The 17,242-nt window shown below is 40.7% G+C and overlaps 1 protein-coding gene across 1 annotated transcript; it reads right to left on the bottom strand.

Moving 5' to 3' along the window:
• Positions 1-2,368: 2,368 nt before the first annotated feature.
• Positions 2,369-16,989, bottom strand: LOC104075438 (tetratricopeptide repeat protein 7A-like; the record flags this gene model as incomplete). The annotated part of the gene is made up of 5 exons (XM_009575942.1): positions 16,916-16,989; positions 13,485-13,645; positions 12,992-13,055; positions 2,774-2,911; positions 2,369-2,452 (listed from the first exon to the last, which is right to left on the bottom strand). Coding segments are annotated over exons 1-5 (510 nt in total), but the record flags the coding sequence as incomplete, so codon positions are not given.
• Between the last annotated feature and the right edge of the window lie 253 nt (positions 16,990-17,242).

The raw sequence follows: 17,242 nt of genomic DNA, 5'->3' as shown, positions 1-17,242 counted from the left end.
CAGGCCGTTTTACCTTCTAAATATTTAAAGTACAGGCAAAAAGACATGACATACTTGAAAATCTGAAGATAGGACAGTTACAGAGATACAGATACTTGTGTTGCTCTTTTTTTCTCTTAAGTACCAAATATTCAGTAACTTCTAGGGAAGCTGAAGAGGTATGCAAACATATAAGGAGAAGGGCAGAGTTCTCATGCAAATTATTAGAAGCTAAAGATCAGGCCCCATTTCTCTCCTCCATAGTAACCTAAGGTTGAACCACACTTACTCTCTGGATACACTCACTCTCTCAACCATCAGCAGTTAAAATCTAGATTTGCTCTCTGGCAGATTACTAGAGCTACAGCATTGTCTGCTGTTGAGAAACAGGTTACACAACCTGTAAAGCCAATAAAGCTCCCAGACAAGTCCTGTGAGTGTTTATGGGAAGATACTGCGCCTTTCCATCATAGCCTATCTAGTCATTGTTGTCCTCAGTATCAAGAGATCAGGTATCTGGAGGATTTGCAAAGGCACAGAGGGCAGCAACGTGCTAACTCCAGCTGAATGCCAAGGGGAGCAGGACCTGACTTGTAAACCCTGCACCTGACATAGGCCAGTGCAAGGTATTAGCACCATGGCACCAAGCTCATTGTTCAAGTATTCCACCAGTAGCTTCGGGTTTCCCTATACATGATTAAGTCTAGCCATCACTTTCATACTTGGAATTGGATTTTGAAATGCTTGTACTGAACTCCTATAGAAATCTGTGAGCCTCTTTCTCACTAAACATCTCCCTTCAACCCCACGCTGATCAAATATGCTTTGTCAAAGTTTTGATGTCTCCTTTTGATTATAACAGATCTAGCCAATTTATGAGGTAACTGTGGAGTCCCTGTCCTGTGACTAGGACATAGTCAGAGTTTGCAAGGTCGCACCAAGTACACCCCTGGTACCTCACAGTGGGGTCACTGCTGACTGATATTTGGCTAGGGTATTCCACAGATACCCAGTGACAGAGGCTCCATGCAACCTCTACAGGCAACCTTTTTCCAGTGTACCACTATCCTTATTTTTTTGCCTCTTAATAGGAAACATGAACTCGTGTTGCTGCAACTGGAAGCCATCACGTTCTTGTCCTACCCATGAAGACTTGTTTCTCTCTTGGACTTTTTTCTCCCCTTTAAGGTAAAAAAATTCAATTCTTTCAATCCTTCCACAGTCTTGCTTACTATACCCTTAGCCATTCCTGATGCTCTTTATTAGACTTTCTCTTGTTGTTCTGCCATTTTCTTGAAGTATAATGTGTAACAACAGTCTTCCAAGATAAGGCTTTGCCTATGCTCACAGAAGTGAAGGAATCCCTTCAGACATCTTCCAAGCTTTGCTGCCACTTACACATCACAAGATGACAACATGCAAAAGCATGCCACTCTATATTCATCTCCAATTTCCACTCCAAAGCCACTGCTTCCAATTCAGCTTATAGCCACAAAAGACTAGTAGTAAGTTATCATTTGGCAGATGGCTGCTACTTGGTGGTCTCTGCCCAGTTCCACATGGATTTCCCTACTCTCCACGGGCACAGAATATAGGACCATGTTAAGTGGTCTACTACCGCACAGCATTAATTTGCTCGCACCTCTTAAAAGTATAGGTGGGGACCCCCAGAATGAACAGGCTAAATTTTGTACCATCCTCATGTCGTGCAGGAAGTCTACTCTTTTAAGACTAATAAAGAAAAGCTCATGCTGCCTCTGCCTACCTTTTGCAACCAGACTTCAGTTATCTCAGTGGTTAACTGGTAACTTTGACAAATAGTATACTAATTTAAAAAAAAACTTATGCTAAAACACATGCCCATGCAAACATTCACACATCTTTTCTTTTTCTACAGTATCTTTTGCACCAAGCACTTCAAAAATACTAATCCTCGCAAGCTCTCTATGAAAAAGCATTAACATTTCTTTGATCAGATAGAGAAACCACAGCTTAAAGAGAGGTTAAGTCAACTGCCCAAAGACATAGGGTGACTTGATGACCGTTCTAGATATCAATATCTTTCTTATGCTAAGCACATTTATGTTGAACCTGAAGATAATGGACAGCTGTATAACGCTTTTCAATACACAGCTATGCACAAAATCCATTTTCTCCTTGATAATGAGAAGCAAACACCACATGGAAAGAACAGTACTAAACACCAAATGCACAAACCTGATCACAAAGTGCAATCAGAGTCTAAAAGGAGAGCACTGTCCTTCTACGTAGCTGTCTGATGGCACCTACCCCTACAAAATACATGACTCTGCACATTCAAACTAGTAAGCTAGATACATTGTGCCAGAGGAAAACATGCCCTTTCTAAGGCCTTTGATTTGAACCTTACCTTTCCACAAGCCACCATGGACAGGGCAAGCTGGTACCAGAGATGAAATTCATCAAACGCAAACTTCATGGCTCTCTCCAAGCACTAAGAAATAAATGTTGGGAGAAATGTCAGACTTTTTTTTTTTAATGCCATCATTTTCCTCTTCTCAGTTAATGGGGCTTGCTAGCACACACCACCGCTTCAAATGACGGCCACTTTGTTCAAGTGCGTACATATAAATTATTTTAATGTCTCAAACAGTTCTGTGTACGTTTCTGGCCTGTGCTGCCATAGGTCTGTAGCGATTTCTACTAATTGCCAACTAGTGTGCTTCATTTTCACCTTCCCTGACAAGTTACTGCAAAGACAGGCTTTGCTTGCACGTTTCAAGTAGAAGTTTCAGCAGAAACCAGGAGGAGGTACCTCAGAAAGCATGACATACTGCCCTCTTCTGCCCAGCGTGATACTGAGGAGGTCGTAGACTGCAGAAGCATCCCGAAGGCTGACAGCTCGGTCATCCTGCTGGTCTGGGGCTCGGCTAATCACTGCGTCGCGGTTTGCCTGGGCACAGACACAAATGGAGCATCAGACCGCAAAAGAGCAAGAGAGAACTGACTCCTCCATAGGAAGTTCCACCCATCATCCGTGGCATTTTGTTTAAAATCATCTCGAGACTTTTTTTTTTTTAACCCATCCCAACATAAGGACGGTGTTTCCATACAGTTACTTTTTATCCACATGAAGCAAACTCAAGAAGATAGCTGTATGTACAGAAAGGAACTGCTAGGAATACCTCATCTGGATTTGTTTCACAGAATTAAAGCATTAGGAAACAGACCTACCAGATCCCATTTCCTCAATAATTAGAAATTCAAGGCCATTCTTAAACCACATTCCTTATTACTTCAATTGCCTGCAACTGTGATAACTGCTTCCATGGTTGATATTTTACCTTCTGTGTCTGCACTTGATTTCTTCCTAATAGCATGTATTTTTGCTCTTCTTTTCTGCTATTCACTTTTTATTTTTTAGTTTGAGCAGGTTGCCTTAGTAATCAGATTTGCCTGTCATCAATTTAATGCAATTAGAGGTTTGGGCAACGCAATACCAAATAATTAAAAAAAACCAAAACCTTCAAGTGTTAGTTTTTCATAATCTATCAGTGCATTGCTCAGCCTAGATCAAAAAGAAACATTACTTTTGACAGAAAATGATCAGTCTAGCAATTTGTGAGGATGTCCCAAAATACCATATGCTATAGACTCAGATTTACCTCAAGATCCCAGCCTCTCTGTTTTCTGAGCACAAAGAGGAAGATTTCAATCCCAGAGTAAACGGAAAAGTCCCTCTGATTTCCAAACGCAGAGGACTTCACCCAGACTGCCTAACCTCTGAGAGAGGCAGTGCTGGATGCCATTGAGCGCTAGCACTGACTGATCGCACAGATACGCTGCCTTGGGCTCCTCAGCTGAAAGGGTGCAACATCAGACATTCAGGTCTAGACATATAAAAGATCCAAAAAATTAGAAGATTGCCAGCAGTTTCACCTGGGGCAAAGACAAACAAAACATTCCCTCCCTGAAGCAGGTTATGAGATTTATTTTATAATACTTACTCTACTGTAATCTTACATCTATTTCTTTCTAATTGCAGGGAGATTTTTTTTTCCTAAAAAGGTTAAACATGGGAATTAAGTGTAATAAAAATTTCCAGAATATGCAGCCCTTAAAGCCCACGCATATTTCATTATGATTAAGCTGCAGCTGTTTCATCATGATCTTATCTGTGTAATGCCCCAGTTCCAAGCACTCTTCATCACAACCTCCAGCCAAGACAGCAAACACAATTACTGACAACTAACACAATCACAACCAAGAGCTAAATGGCAACTGCAGTTAAAAGGCAAACCGACAGGTCAGACTCAGTCTAGTGTTTGCACAAATAAACTTACACCATAGCCACACAAGTATTTTTCTCTTTCGTTACTGTAAAAGACGTAATTTGTGATTTTAAAAAAATAGTTCAGAACAATAGGTTGCATGAGAGAATGAAACCAACTTCAAAGAGAAAATCCTGCAACCAGAGTACAGAAGCATAGCTCGACTACTTTTATTAGCAGAACTAAACAAATAAGAATAAAAAAAATAAATAGATGTTTAAGCTCTGTTTGGATTTAACCCAAAACTGCTACTTTAAAATGAAAAAATTAGTTGAAGTAAAGGCATATACAGAATGATTCCGAGATTGCTATTTCAGAGAGTTAAAGACAAAGCATATACAGAACAATCCTTATTGCCAAGTGAATCCTCCTACATACAATAGCATTAACAATTTTTTCTGCACTGGTTACACTGTTATGACAATTGTTTGTAGAAAATAGCTACTGAGATAGCACCACCATGCTTTGTAATCTCATCATCAACCTCTCATCAGAGTCGGCCAAAGCCTGATGCTTTTTTGGGTATCCATCTAGTACTAAGTTATGATTTTTAAGTTGATGCATTAGCACCGATAGAAAATTAATCAGAATTGGTGAGTGCCCATTAACGTCTGCTAACAGATATTGGTACTAGAGGGAAGAACATGCCCAAATCCTGCAATAAGCAGGAATATGAGACATATTACAAGGATGCAACATTCTAAAATTGCAGTCAGACTGAACATATTGTACATATCGTACTTTACCTAAGCAAACAGCAGTTAAAAACAACATATGCATAGGCATGACTAATATTCTTTCCAAGAAGGTCATAAACCTGCTTATTTTGTTCAAGCTTTCAAATCTCAAAGGCATAGAAGGTCTCTGCAATCTATCACTCTCTATACTTGCATGCATAAAAGTTGCCAATGAGCAAATTCATCGCCACTTCTCTCCCAACAATTTTTCTAATACTGAACCTATTTCCAATTGGTAATTCCAGCTGCTCAAAAAAAATCACGGAGTTCCGGCTTTATCACAGAGATATTAAAAAAACAAAACCAAAACAAAACCAAAAGGTGCAAACCTCATAACAAACTGATTGAACAGTAGCAAGAACATGGTGTGTCTAATGTAAATCATCATCCCAAGGCTCAAGGTATCATTTACTACTGCCGTGTTACATACAGGAGGGTGGAGAAGGGAACGTGAATCACTATTTCTTGAAACCCACTCAGGGAAATTGGCATGCTTCTGTGGCCTGCCTCTCACAGGAGGAAGGGTGCTGTGACCCAGATCACCATTAGCCAATTTTTGTCTTTATCTTCGTTTATGTTTTTGTAAACTTCAGTTTGGCAGTAAGAAATCCTGACAATCACTGGTAAGTACTGGTGCAAAATAGTTGTAGAGTTACTGCAACATGGAATACACTGATTCTGTTGGATGGGGAATTTTACTTACTGAAATGTACACACAGAGAGATATTTCATTTTGCATTTGAGAATGCAAAAATTCTAAGCCATTTACACCAATATTTTTTCAATATCTGTTTCTGTTGTTTCAGACCATTAATTTTCCTGAATACAAATGGAAAAAAGGTTATTTGTAGAACACTGATCTCTAAACAGTGCATCAATAACATAATTTGTCCTACCGCATTACTTCCTCCTCCTCCACTATAAGCAGCAGTAAAACATAGCTACAAATACATTTTCCACACCCCCAGCATGAGTCTTCCCTTTAAGCTGTTCCCATTGTCACACAGACATGCCTCACACCACACAAGCAGGATGGAGAGAGACGGTGAATCACACCATTAAAAGAAGAGAACCTCTCTCCGAGGCTGTTGTGTGGGATGGAGAAGGTCACTAATACTACCAACAGGAATTTCACCATCGGGAGTTAGTGTAACTTGCATTATACAGAGCAAAAACATACAATCAATGCCCCTTTATTTGAGGTACTCCGCGGTAATGGAGCAACCCAGAGATGCATCACATTTGCTTATTTTGGGATGCATTAAACACAATTAGCTGTGCATGCATCTGGCTCAGACATGACACCAATCCTATCTGGGGAGACAAGACACATCCTGTAGTCAGCCCAGACTAAGCAGCACACAGGACAGCGAGCACCTTCAGCCCTCCCTTTCCGCAGCCCAGGGACACAGCCAGCCTGCAGGCCACAACATCCAAAAGGCTCCAGCACAGGCTGGTACCCCAAGCCAACCCAGCGCTCAGCCATGCTGATGTCTCTGTATCACGCTTGAAGCCCAACTCAGGTGTTCAACCTGACCAGGCACAGAACCAGCTGGGGCTTAGCAGGGCTTTTTAGGTCCTGCTCCAAACTGCAACAATACAACAATATAGGACTTTCAGACCCACACTGGCTCTGATAGCAGGGAAGAGATCTGCCTTTCTGGGAGATCTGCAATTTAACTAATGACCCTGCTGAGCTACAGACAGCTTGTGCCTTCCTATCCACATATACAATATACTTACCTGCAAACTAGATAAGATAACTAGATAACACACAGAGGATTTGCTGTACATTAATGACCCTGATAACTACAGCTTATTTTTGGCATGTTTATTACATGCGGAAAGGAAGAGAGCCACAGCAAATCCAAACAGCCATTACTTCAGCAGTTATTACGCATGCAGTTACGTGGCAGAAAATTAAATTTTACCACAGTACAAAGATGTGCTTCTTAATAAAACGTCAAGCAATCATATGAATTACAGTAGAGCATATTCCACGTCGCAGCCCCTTCTCACAGCAATTAGCTATGAAGTATCCTTTAATTGCTCACTTTGAAACATGGCTCCCCCTGCTTTTTTCCAAAGAAGAAAAAGAAAGCAATTAAAATCTTTAATGAGTGCCTGCTGCCTGCCCCCTAATTCATGGGCATTCTAATGTTCAACTTTTGTCTTTTCATAATAGACATAATTGCCAGATCCACTGCAACCCATCTATACAGAACGGCAGCATGTTTTACACAGTGTACTGTAATAATGTAATTGGTGTGATTCAGTACTAGCATTAAGAGAGAAAAACAAATGCTATGTGTGTAAGATTGACAACAAGCCTTTGAAATCATGCAATTGATGCCTCTACTGCTAAAAGCTGGGAAATATTTAGCCCATGTCCTTTGGATCTCCATTCTGGCTGTTTTGCCTGTACGGCCAACCAAAGGAATGAATTCTTAGTAATGGCAAGGACCCATTCACATCGAAGAGGCTACTGACTTTTCACCTAAGTTATTGATGATCTCTACACAGCACTTGAAGGTTCCCCTCACTAACATATACAAAGAAAATATTCAGGGTTGACTGCAAAGCTGCTGTGAAAATGGGAAGCAGGTGGAACAGGGAGGAAATACCATACTCCAGCCACACCCACGATACCACAACTTGCTCCATTTCAGACCAGAAGCACAGCAAATGAAAACTTACTGCCTTGTGAACTGTGTGGCATCTGTCTCATTTCTGGTAGGCAATAGATCACAAGTGACTGGTACCCCATTCGGGTGTCTCAGCAAAACAACCCATTATTATTGGTTATCAAATATGACCATATAGATATATCTTATCTCTCACCAAGTATATTTTAACATCTTGTAGCAGAACTAATTCTGAAAACATCACTGAAAGCAAGACAGACATACCCCCCCCAGACAGAACAGACCAACAACCCTACACAAAAGAAAGAGAGAGGGAGAAAGTAATGAAATTTGTTTATGGATACTGTCTTGGGTAACAAAGTCATATATTTGCTATCAGTAATCTGCATTTAGAAAACTATCTTCCAAGAATTTGCATCCTCCTTGCAAGTTCGGAAACAGACTTCCTACTGCAAAGCAGAAAAAAAAAACCTCTCTATCCTGTCTTCAGCAATTCACATTAGAACTATTTATTCAAGAGGCAATTAACATAGGTGGTGTATTTCCCACTAGAAACATCCTGCAATCCACCTTTGCAGGTCCCAAACACATAGCTTTGCCTTGCAGACCAGTTAGAGACAACCGGGCTTGCTATTGTAAGTGCACGGCTGTGATTTGGCAGGAACCAACAGAGCAGGCAATCCTGTCCCCAGTTGTCTCTTTCAGCTGCCATAGTCCAATAGCCCTCAAGAAAATACTAATGATGGTCATCCAGTTGTTGTATCACCACTGCTCTTGCTGTCATTCAAAAAAAAAAAAAAAATTCCTACAAAAGCAACAAGAGATTCTTCTTCTTTACCAACCCATTTGTTGGACGGCATTATTTTATAAAGGCTAGGAACTGCAGAGTTAACAGGTTTTAATTATTTCTGTGTTTAAAAATACATGGGTTTAATTTTATTCCATTAAAGGCATGCTGACAGCCATGAGTTTGCTCTCACCAGTAAAAAGAACAGGACAAGACCCACTATCTTACTTCCCCCCTCACCATCTGTTCTGTGCTCTCAGGCTCTCCAAGGTCAAATCGCCTTTAGGGAGTCAAATCAGAGATAAGATGGGAATGACATTTCTAATCTTTGTTACACAGGCACAGAATTTATTAGTTTTGGATACAAGGAACTTCATTTTCAGTATGAGTGAACCCAGAGCCAAAAAAAAAAAAAAAAAAAAAAAAATCCATGTTACCTGGTATGTTTGGTGGACCGCACCAGTCAGAATCCCCAGTTGTAAGAGCCAGCATTGCCAAGGGCTGAATAAAAGAATTTTAGACTGTACGTTGGATCTCAGATTCAAGAAGTCAAGGTTTCTAAGTGCAAAGAACTTTTTCTTTTTTTTTAACCTCAAAAGTAAACACAAAGTAATAGAAAGTGTTCCATTCCTGGCTCTGAGAAACTTCTGGCTGATTTTAAGGGGCAGTGCAGTCAACTCAGAATACTCCTGAGAATGGTTATTAAAATAAACAAAACTGCAGCTAAGGGTTACTCCTGCCAAACCTCCCTTGCCTACGCCCCGCAGCACAAAGCACCAGAGTCCCTGATGGCAGAACCAGTGCTGTTCCCACTGGTAACATGATGCAGAGAAACCACACCACAGCAAGTCATGATATGCGCTTGGTTCTCCCCACAAACACAGTGCCACTGGTTTTGATGGGTTAAATGCAGTGGTTTAAAAATAGGCCAGTTCATTTTTTCCAACATGTGATAGGAACACAACATTCTACCACAGCCTCAGCTTGTAAAGGCTGTCACCAGCTGGCCACCTCCTTGGTCTGAAGGAGAGCATTTTTCTCCTCTCACAAATGCAGCCCATCCATACCATAACTTGGGCTGTGCAAGAATTTATCCAGGAGGCCACAAAACCCACTAAAGACAGCCCTGACTGTGATAATCTTCAGGCTGCCCGATTTGTTTCACTAGATTCCTTCATGAGAACTCTACAGCCAACCACCGTGACTAAATAACAGCTGGCATGGAGGAGGAGCATTTGCCAAACTCAACAACCGGAATTCTTTTCATTGTTTGCTAAGATGCCTTAGCTTATGAAAATAGGTTCCCATTTTCAATGGGACAGAAAGAATACAGGAGGCAACTCAGGAGAGTGTCATGAGGAAAGGGGCCCCAGGCTTTCACTGGAAGTGTTAATACACCCACAGAAGCATCTTCAAAGCTATGAAAGAGGCTACCGTGTCATTTGGTCATCTGAAAAATTTTTACATACTTAGGCTCAGAGGCAGAGTGAGTGAAATACTGAAGGAACCCTTAATTACCCCTTTAGAAAATATTCTCATTTCATCCCACCAGAACATGCGAAATGGCTCCCTTCCAATGCAAGGTAAAGATAAGAAAAGCTGGGGCAGCATCACAAGCCAGAACCCAGCACCACTAAGAGCCAGAGGTGTGCTGGAATGTAGGGTCTTAAAGCCTTAAAGGTGATTTCTTTTCTTCCCTTCCCCCTTACAGGAACAGTTCTGGTAACCCCCATAATGTCTTCTGGGGTGTTGCACAGATCCTGGTGAAGTAGATGTTAGCTTCACCTTAGGAAGGCAAGACAAACAGAAAAAAAGAGTGAATTTCAGCACCAAACTACCTAGCACTGATCTACTCCCTCCCTGTATGGCTTGGAGGGGAAAAAAAAGGTGTTCCAGATGTATACTTCTTGCTACCATGTCTCCTTTTCATCAAATTTATCACATAATTATTTTGAGGTTCTCTGATGATTTATGCTCCTCCCCAGTACATCTTTGCTCTGTGTCCCCTCCATGTGCTGACAATTTTTCTGTCCTTCCCCCCACAATTTTGTCCCCCTTGAGCTCATTTTGGAGTGGCAAAAGTCAGGAACAGGCATGTGGAGCAGCTGTTTGGCTTTATGGTCCTGCAAAAGAGTTATAATGGCATGGTTGCTCTTTTGTCTCTTTAAAAATCAGACAGGAAAAGTACCCTTCTGGTGAGTTTTGCTCTGACAGAGCAATCAAAGTGTCAGAGAAGCTGGAGAGCTCCCAGCAAGCCAACCTAATTGTATACTTCTGTTTCATTTTAAGGGGTTCATAATTGTAAATACTGAAAGAACGCCTAATCCAACCAAAATCCAGGAACACCAACTATGTTGCTTACTGGCCTACAGAAACATATCATTATCGCTTGCCACTGACACTCTCTCCAGGAAGGAAAATATGTTTTATTCAGTTGTTAACATTATATCATTAGGGAGACCTCAACTGGAAACTTGCTTCTTGTTAACTCATTTTCCATGAGCTTCAGCAAGTTTTAAAAAACAAAACAAAAAACTTAAAACAAACAAACCTGTACATGAGAAAACTCACTAGCCTACAACAAAGCTGTCATGGAAAAGATGTCTCATGTCATAAATTAAACAAAATTTCCCCTTCTTAGTACCGTAACAGTAAAACTACAGGAAAACATTTATGGATTGCAAACATACGTAAGAATCAGATTGCTCCCTCTGTTTCTTCACTTAGGAAGCACGTTCCTGTGGTTCCTAAGTGTATTTCTATACACAGCTGTATTTCTATAGACTTGCCCTGTGTTTTTTGTTAAAACAATAAACTCATGGCAAGCCTATTGCTAGTGCAAGAGGAAAGCTCAGATATTCCATTTCCCAAAAAACAGAAAGACAGTTATGGTTCCTGCAGCGCTCTACTAGAAGATCTTTGATTATTTAAAGTGCTTTATATGCAGCAGATCAAAATGCCTTGCATCTACCTCCAGAAAGTTCCTATATATAGAAGACAGCACTTAAGCAAACACAAGCTTATTTATTTAGCCTTGAAGTCAGCACAGCAGTCCAGTTCCTATCAATAGCATTTTCACACTGCTTCATCTGTAACTTAGTTCCAGGACCAGTTCACCATTTTACACATATTAGATAAAACAGGGATAACTTTCATCCACCTCAGCAGAACAAGATTATAGAGTTTAAGGTCCCACAAGGCCTTTCTGACTGCAAGTCCAGTCCCAGAAAAGGCTGAGGCAGCCAGTACTGTCGCTGCTCCAGACCCCTGATCCTCCTCCTCCCGCTTGGATCAGCCCTGACAAGCGACACTGACACGAGTTCTTCTGATTTTCATAGAAGTGCATGTGGTGTTCTACAAGCCCTCACTCCTGGAGTCTCCATTTCCAGTTATGAAAAGCCCTTCTAACTGCAGAAAAGCCCTTGAAAACACAAAGCAGATGTACTGTAGAGGCTTAATCTAGAAAGCACTAAAAAGCACAAAGTCTAGTAACACTCAGATGTACGTGATTTTTAAGTCAGTTTACTATTTTAGGGTGGTTCCTCTTCAATTTTTCCCCAAGTTTTAAAAGCAAAGAATATTAAATTGCCATTTTCTGAAGAAGTTTGCAGGAAAGGGGAAGGACTTGAGCCAGAAGAACCAGACAAAGAAAAACTGAAGGAAGCAAAAAAACAAAACAAAGTTTCCATAGTATCTCTTTTCAACTTGTCTGAAAGCTGTTTAAAAGTTCCTAAGAGGGTCATTGATGCTCCAAGGTTTTCAAATCTCACTTTGAGCTACAAGTGACAACCCAGTATTTAAAGCAAAGTAACTTTCCTTACACGTTTTCAGAAAACATTCCTTACACATTTTCTGTAGGTTTGCATCTTCTCAGAACATGATCAAACATTACCATGCAGTTTTCCAGGCAGTTGTTTTTCTCCACTTTTTTCCTTTCCTTTTAAAGGGATTTTTTAAAACAACTAACGTTATAAATAGAAGAAATCTAATTATTTCACTGTAGTTCATTATGGATGTTTCTGCATGTGACAAAACTCCCTGTATCATCAGTATCAGAAACTGCCAAAGATCACTCAGGACTGAAACAGCTAAAATAATATCCCTGCAAGCGTTCCCTAAGGAATGTAAGCAGGACGTTGTATCCTACAAATGCCAAACAGCAGGTACCACCATCATACCTGGAATTAGGCAAGGCTCCCTTCCTCTCATTCTTGATCCATAAATCCACACAGCTGTTTTGAATGGAAACATCAGTCTACGGACAATGTATCTGGATGTCAGAACCTGCATGCAGCTATGGTGAATGCAGACACTTCCTCTTCCTGACAATTCCCGAAACCCTTCACTGACGTTCTACTTAATAAAAGTGGTGTCACTAACAAAGGAATAAATAGCATTTCCTGTTCAGCAGCCAAATCCTTGCTTCTGTTTATCTAGGGAAGATTCTGTAAACAAAACCAACCAGAACACTTGACATGGAAATGCTACATATTCCTTTGTGTTACTAGTATTACAAACTCATTTTTGGCTTACCATGGATTCACTGATTAAGAGGAGAAGAAGAGCCTCTTCTACGTTGTCTTGAGGGCAGTACGCACTGAAAGACAGAACACACTTTTCTTAGGAAGGTCAAGAATTATCCTGTCAGCCTCTTTCTCATTTCACAAGAGGAGCAGTAACTTGAAACATCTCATGCATAATTCATTTGCTAGGCAATACCTTCTTTTGCAGGCTCTCACAATTAAAAGCTCTGCAATATATCCTAGATGAGCTATACTGAACCATAAATATATTATTTCCATTTCATAGCAAAGACAGCTATTTGGTTGGATTTTCTTCCTTCCTGGGGGAAAAAAATCAAACACTCAAGGTTTAATGCTTTATTTTTCCAGCAGGCCTTTTGATGGGAAGTTAAAAACGAGAACACACAAAACTACTACATTAATCAGTGACATAATTCGCAGTACCGAAGAGCGCTCACTCTCCTTCCTCCTGCCAATAAACTGAAATAAAAAAGAACGCTTACTTCTCTTCTGTGTACAGCTCGGGCCTCCGACAAAGAAGATTGCTAACATAAGACTGATCTTCCTTGTTCATGAACTCAGGAAGCGGATCAGATAAAGGGCTCCAGTAACAGTCTTCACTGAGAGAATGGAGAAGTACTTGGGCTAGCTGTTTGGCTGCAGTCTAGAGATCAGTACAGAAAAAGAGACATCAGTGAATCCTCCAACACAAAAGATTCACCCCTCCCCATGTTCCACCTTGGGAAGGAGATGTACCAACAGAATGACAGTACCACTCTTCAGAAAGGTAAAGTAGCTAAAACAGTTGCCAGAAAGTCTACAGCAGTGGCAGTTTCTTCCCTCCTCTGAAAAGGCCAGCCTTCTGCATTTACATGATCTTGTTGCAACGCTGTAGGAAAAAAGTATCAAAAAGGCCTGACAGCAAGGGACACTTTGGTGAATGAAGACAACTGATTGCCACACGGACCGCTGAGACAAAGCTCACAAATGTTACTATGTTAGAGTACGATGGCACTCCACTGTATTCTCAGCCTCAGAATTTTGTATGCAAGTCTCAGCCCAGAGGCTACTTTTGTATCAAGTTTAAAAGATCAACCCTTTATCTGTTAGTATCACTCTTCCTGCAGCCTTTTAGAGCTTCATCTCTGTATGCTTCTCTCTTTTTGTTGCAATAATGGAGGGAGGAGAGAAGAGGGTTAGGAACTTTATATTAAGACAGCAACATAACATGCACTTTTTTGACCATCGAGTGGCCAAGGATCCTTAAATACTTGCTTTCCAGTTCACACACATAGCTGGCAAGCTGGGCCCAAAAGGAGGCAAGTTAACTTGACTTAGCAAAACTATCTTTGGTATTTGTCTTTGTCCCCCACCCAACAAATCTCTAGTTTTTTGCACTGTAAATAGATGAACATGCAAACAAGCACAGAGACATCAAAATGGGTAGTATCTTCTGTGAATCCTAAGCAGCACAGCACTCTAAGCTGTAAAGTAAATACGGCACAGAACAGAGGCAGGCTAAAACTTCAGTTCTTCTGTCCTAATACTTATAAATATTATTTTGGAACTTCCTTGACTACTGCAATATGTATTTTATATGCAATTTACACTTAGAGATGTGTTATGAGGCCACCAAGAGTCATTTTCTTTCAAATACCAGGATAGGTACGATTGATAAACTGACGCATTACTCTAGTTAAGGTATGACATCTATAGGACCAAATAAATCATACTGAGGTTAAAAGTTCCTGTTAACAGATTCAGAAAAATAACTTATTTTGATGCAAGGTTCTTTCATTTCATCCACCTCACCACACATGAATTCACTGAATTAGTCTAAAATGCAACCACAGTAGCGTGCGTTGTTTCTTAAACACCAGAAAGTGAGGTTTCATAGATGTACCTAGCAAATGGCAAAGTGATCTGAACGTATGATGGTGCCTCAAAGAAATGTTGTCACACACAACGCCCTGGAAACCCCAAGACCTTCCATGCACTCCTACTGACAAGTTACAGGAACCCTTCTGTAGGCTCTTCTACGCATTTTACAGGAAGTAACCATGAGCAAAATGGCCTAGGGCCCTGCGACATTAGCCAGTATCATTTTATCGTCCCAGTGTGCAATTATTTAGTCAGTTTTACCCTGAGGAGCCAACTCTCTTTTTAGAGAGGAGGGAAAAATAATACGCCAGCCACAGAAAGATCTCTACTGGTTCACACAGAAGTAGGAGTACAATTTGTGATAAGCCTTTCAAAAGGCAAGCACCAAATACTTCTAGTGTCTTTGATTTTAACATACAGTACAGTAGCTGTGTAAATTAGCTTCAGTCTTGTTTTGAATAAGACCAAACAAACCAGAACAGGCCAAGACTCTGGTTTATGTTATTACTGCCTCTGGCTAAAAAAACCCATCATTATGCTTGAAGAACACTGTGATCCCACAAATTAGGCAAAAAAAAAAAATCATGTGTTTCATTTTCATGCTTGAAAAACTTGTTTAATTAAGCACGTTCCTCCCTTTGCTCTCTTGACAGCTCTTTAAAAATAAGAAAATGAAAATGCAACTTCCTGTAAAATGGAAATCCCAGGAAAAAACATTGGACAAACACCTTCAGATTTCCCCTTAGGGATAAATCCCCCAGGGGTGTTGTACAGCTCTCCCCAGATGCTCAGGGACAGGAGCATTTGAGTGCCACGTTCTGTCATGGTATAGGAACAGCAGATGGTTAGACTCATTTCAGCAAAAATGATAAAACAGGCAAGCAAAAAAAATCCCCTGAACCCTGATCTCAATCTGGAAAAGGATGCAGCTATCTGAGTGTGACAGTTATTTAAGTCACTTCTTCTAATTCCCTGCACAAACTTCCACATGCATCTGTATTCTTAATTAGGCATATAAGGTGATCCCAAGGCAACAAGAAGATTCATTTCCAGAACAGAAGTTCCAAAACACACAGATGCGAGGAACCTAGGCAAAAAAGCACCCAGGATACCCTTTCTGCTCGCACTTTCATTTTAGCTCTGCATTTGCATGTGAGCTAGACACACAGTCAGTCCATCCATTGGAACCTGGCACTCTCCATCTCCATCATGCAAACCCATGCCCACCTCCCTTGCCGAACTTCTCTGGAATTACACAAAACACAAAGCTGAACCAAGCACAAAACAAGTTTAGTCGTATCAACGTCAATGCTTTTAGGGCTGCAAAGTTTTCATTCATGTTCTCAAGACTGCAATTCTCCATGCTGTTGAGAATGGACTCCTTGTCACCTCCTGAGTAACTTCAGGACAAGATCTCTTAAAGGGGAGACAGGGAAGAACCAGGTAAAGGTCTAAGAAGTTAAACAGGCACATAAACAACTTTCTCCATAACTTCTTTACCAGAGGCACTCAGGATAACAGGATTCAGAATGCCAACATCAACAAAAAAAAAATTTAAAAAAATTAAAATCACTCTGTACTGTATTGAAAGGAGTTTTACAGGAAGAACACTGAAGCACTTGAGTCTAAAAAACCACTGCTTGTTGCAAGAGCCAGAAGTATTTAATGCTTCTACATGCAAATGCAAAAAGGTGTGCACGCACATAACTGAAAAGCAAGAAAGTAAACAAGACATTATCACCTGAGGACAGCATTGTCAAACTAAATCCCTATTTCTACCAGTGCTAGAAGATGCACTGAAAAAAACCCGCAAAAGTAACCTACGTGCCCAGGTCTGAAGGCTCAGGGAGTTTCAGTTGGGCAGGTCTTTGAATTAAGTGCATCATTTGATACATCACTTCAAAAAGTAACAAAAAAAAGAAAAAAAAAGAAAAAAAGGCAGCAATCAATCAGGTGAGGACAAATACATTTTTGTCCTACTGCTCTCATTAATAGAGAGAATTCCTGCACAGCAGATTACCCCACCTTCCCATCTCCCATTCATTCCCCTTACCATTTTGAAGGTCTGAGCAGCTTTTGTTTCCACAGTCCGTAGTATTTCTCGTAGACTCCTCATTCCTTTCACAATATTTCTGTGGGGAAGGCAGGGGAAAGGAAAGAAAAAAAAAAAAAAAATCACAAAAAAACCCAAACCCCAGCACATTAGAGACAAAATATTTTTATGATGCGCCCAAGCCTGGCAACAAACTTGACATTCAAAGAAACCCATGAAACAATCACTAATATCGAGTGTGCGGTAGCGAGACAAGTCACTCTGAGGCACAGATAGGACAGTGGCACCGAGCGAGATAGCGACTGTAGCATGCCTACTCCAGATGGC

Source organism: Fulmarus glacialis, unplaced genomic scaffold (genome assembly GCF_000690835.1).
Source record: "Fulmarus glacialis isolate BGI_N327 unplaced genomic scaffold, ASM69083v1 scaffold46364, whole genome shotgun sequence".
NCBI classification, from domain to species: domain Eukaryota; kingdom Metazoa; phylum Chordata; class Aves; order Procellariiformes; family Procellariidae; genus Fulmarus; species Fulmarus glacialis.
This window is presented reverse-complemented; position numbering and strand designations above follow the sequence as displayed.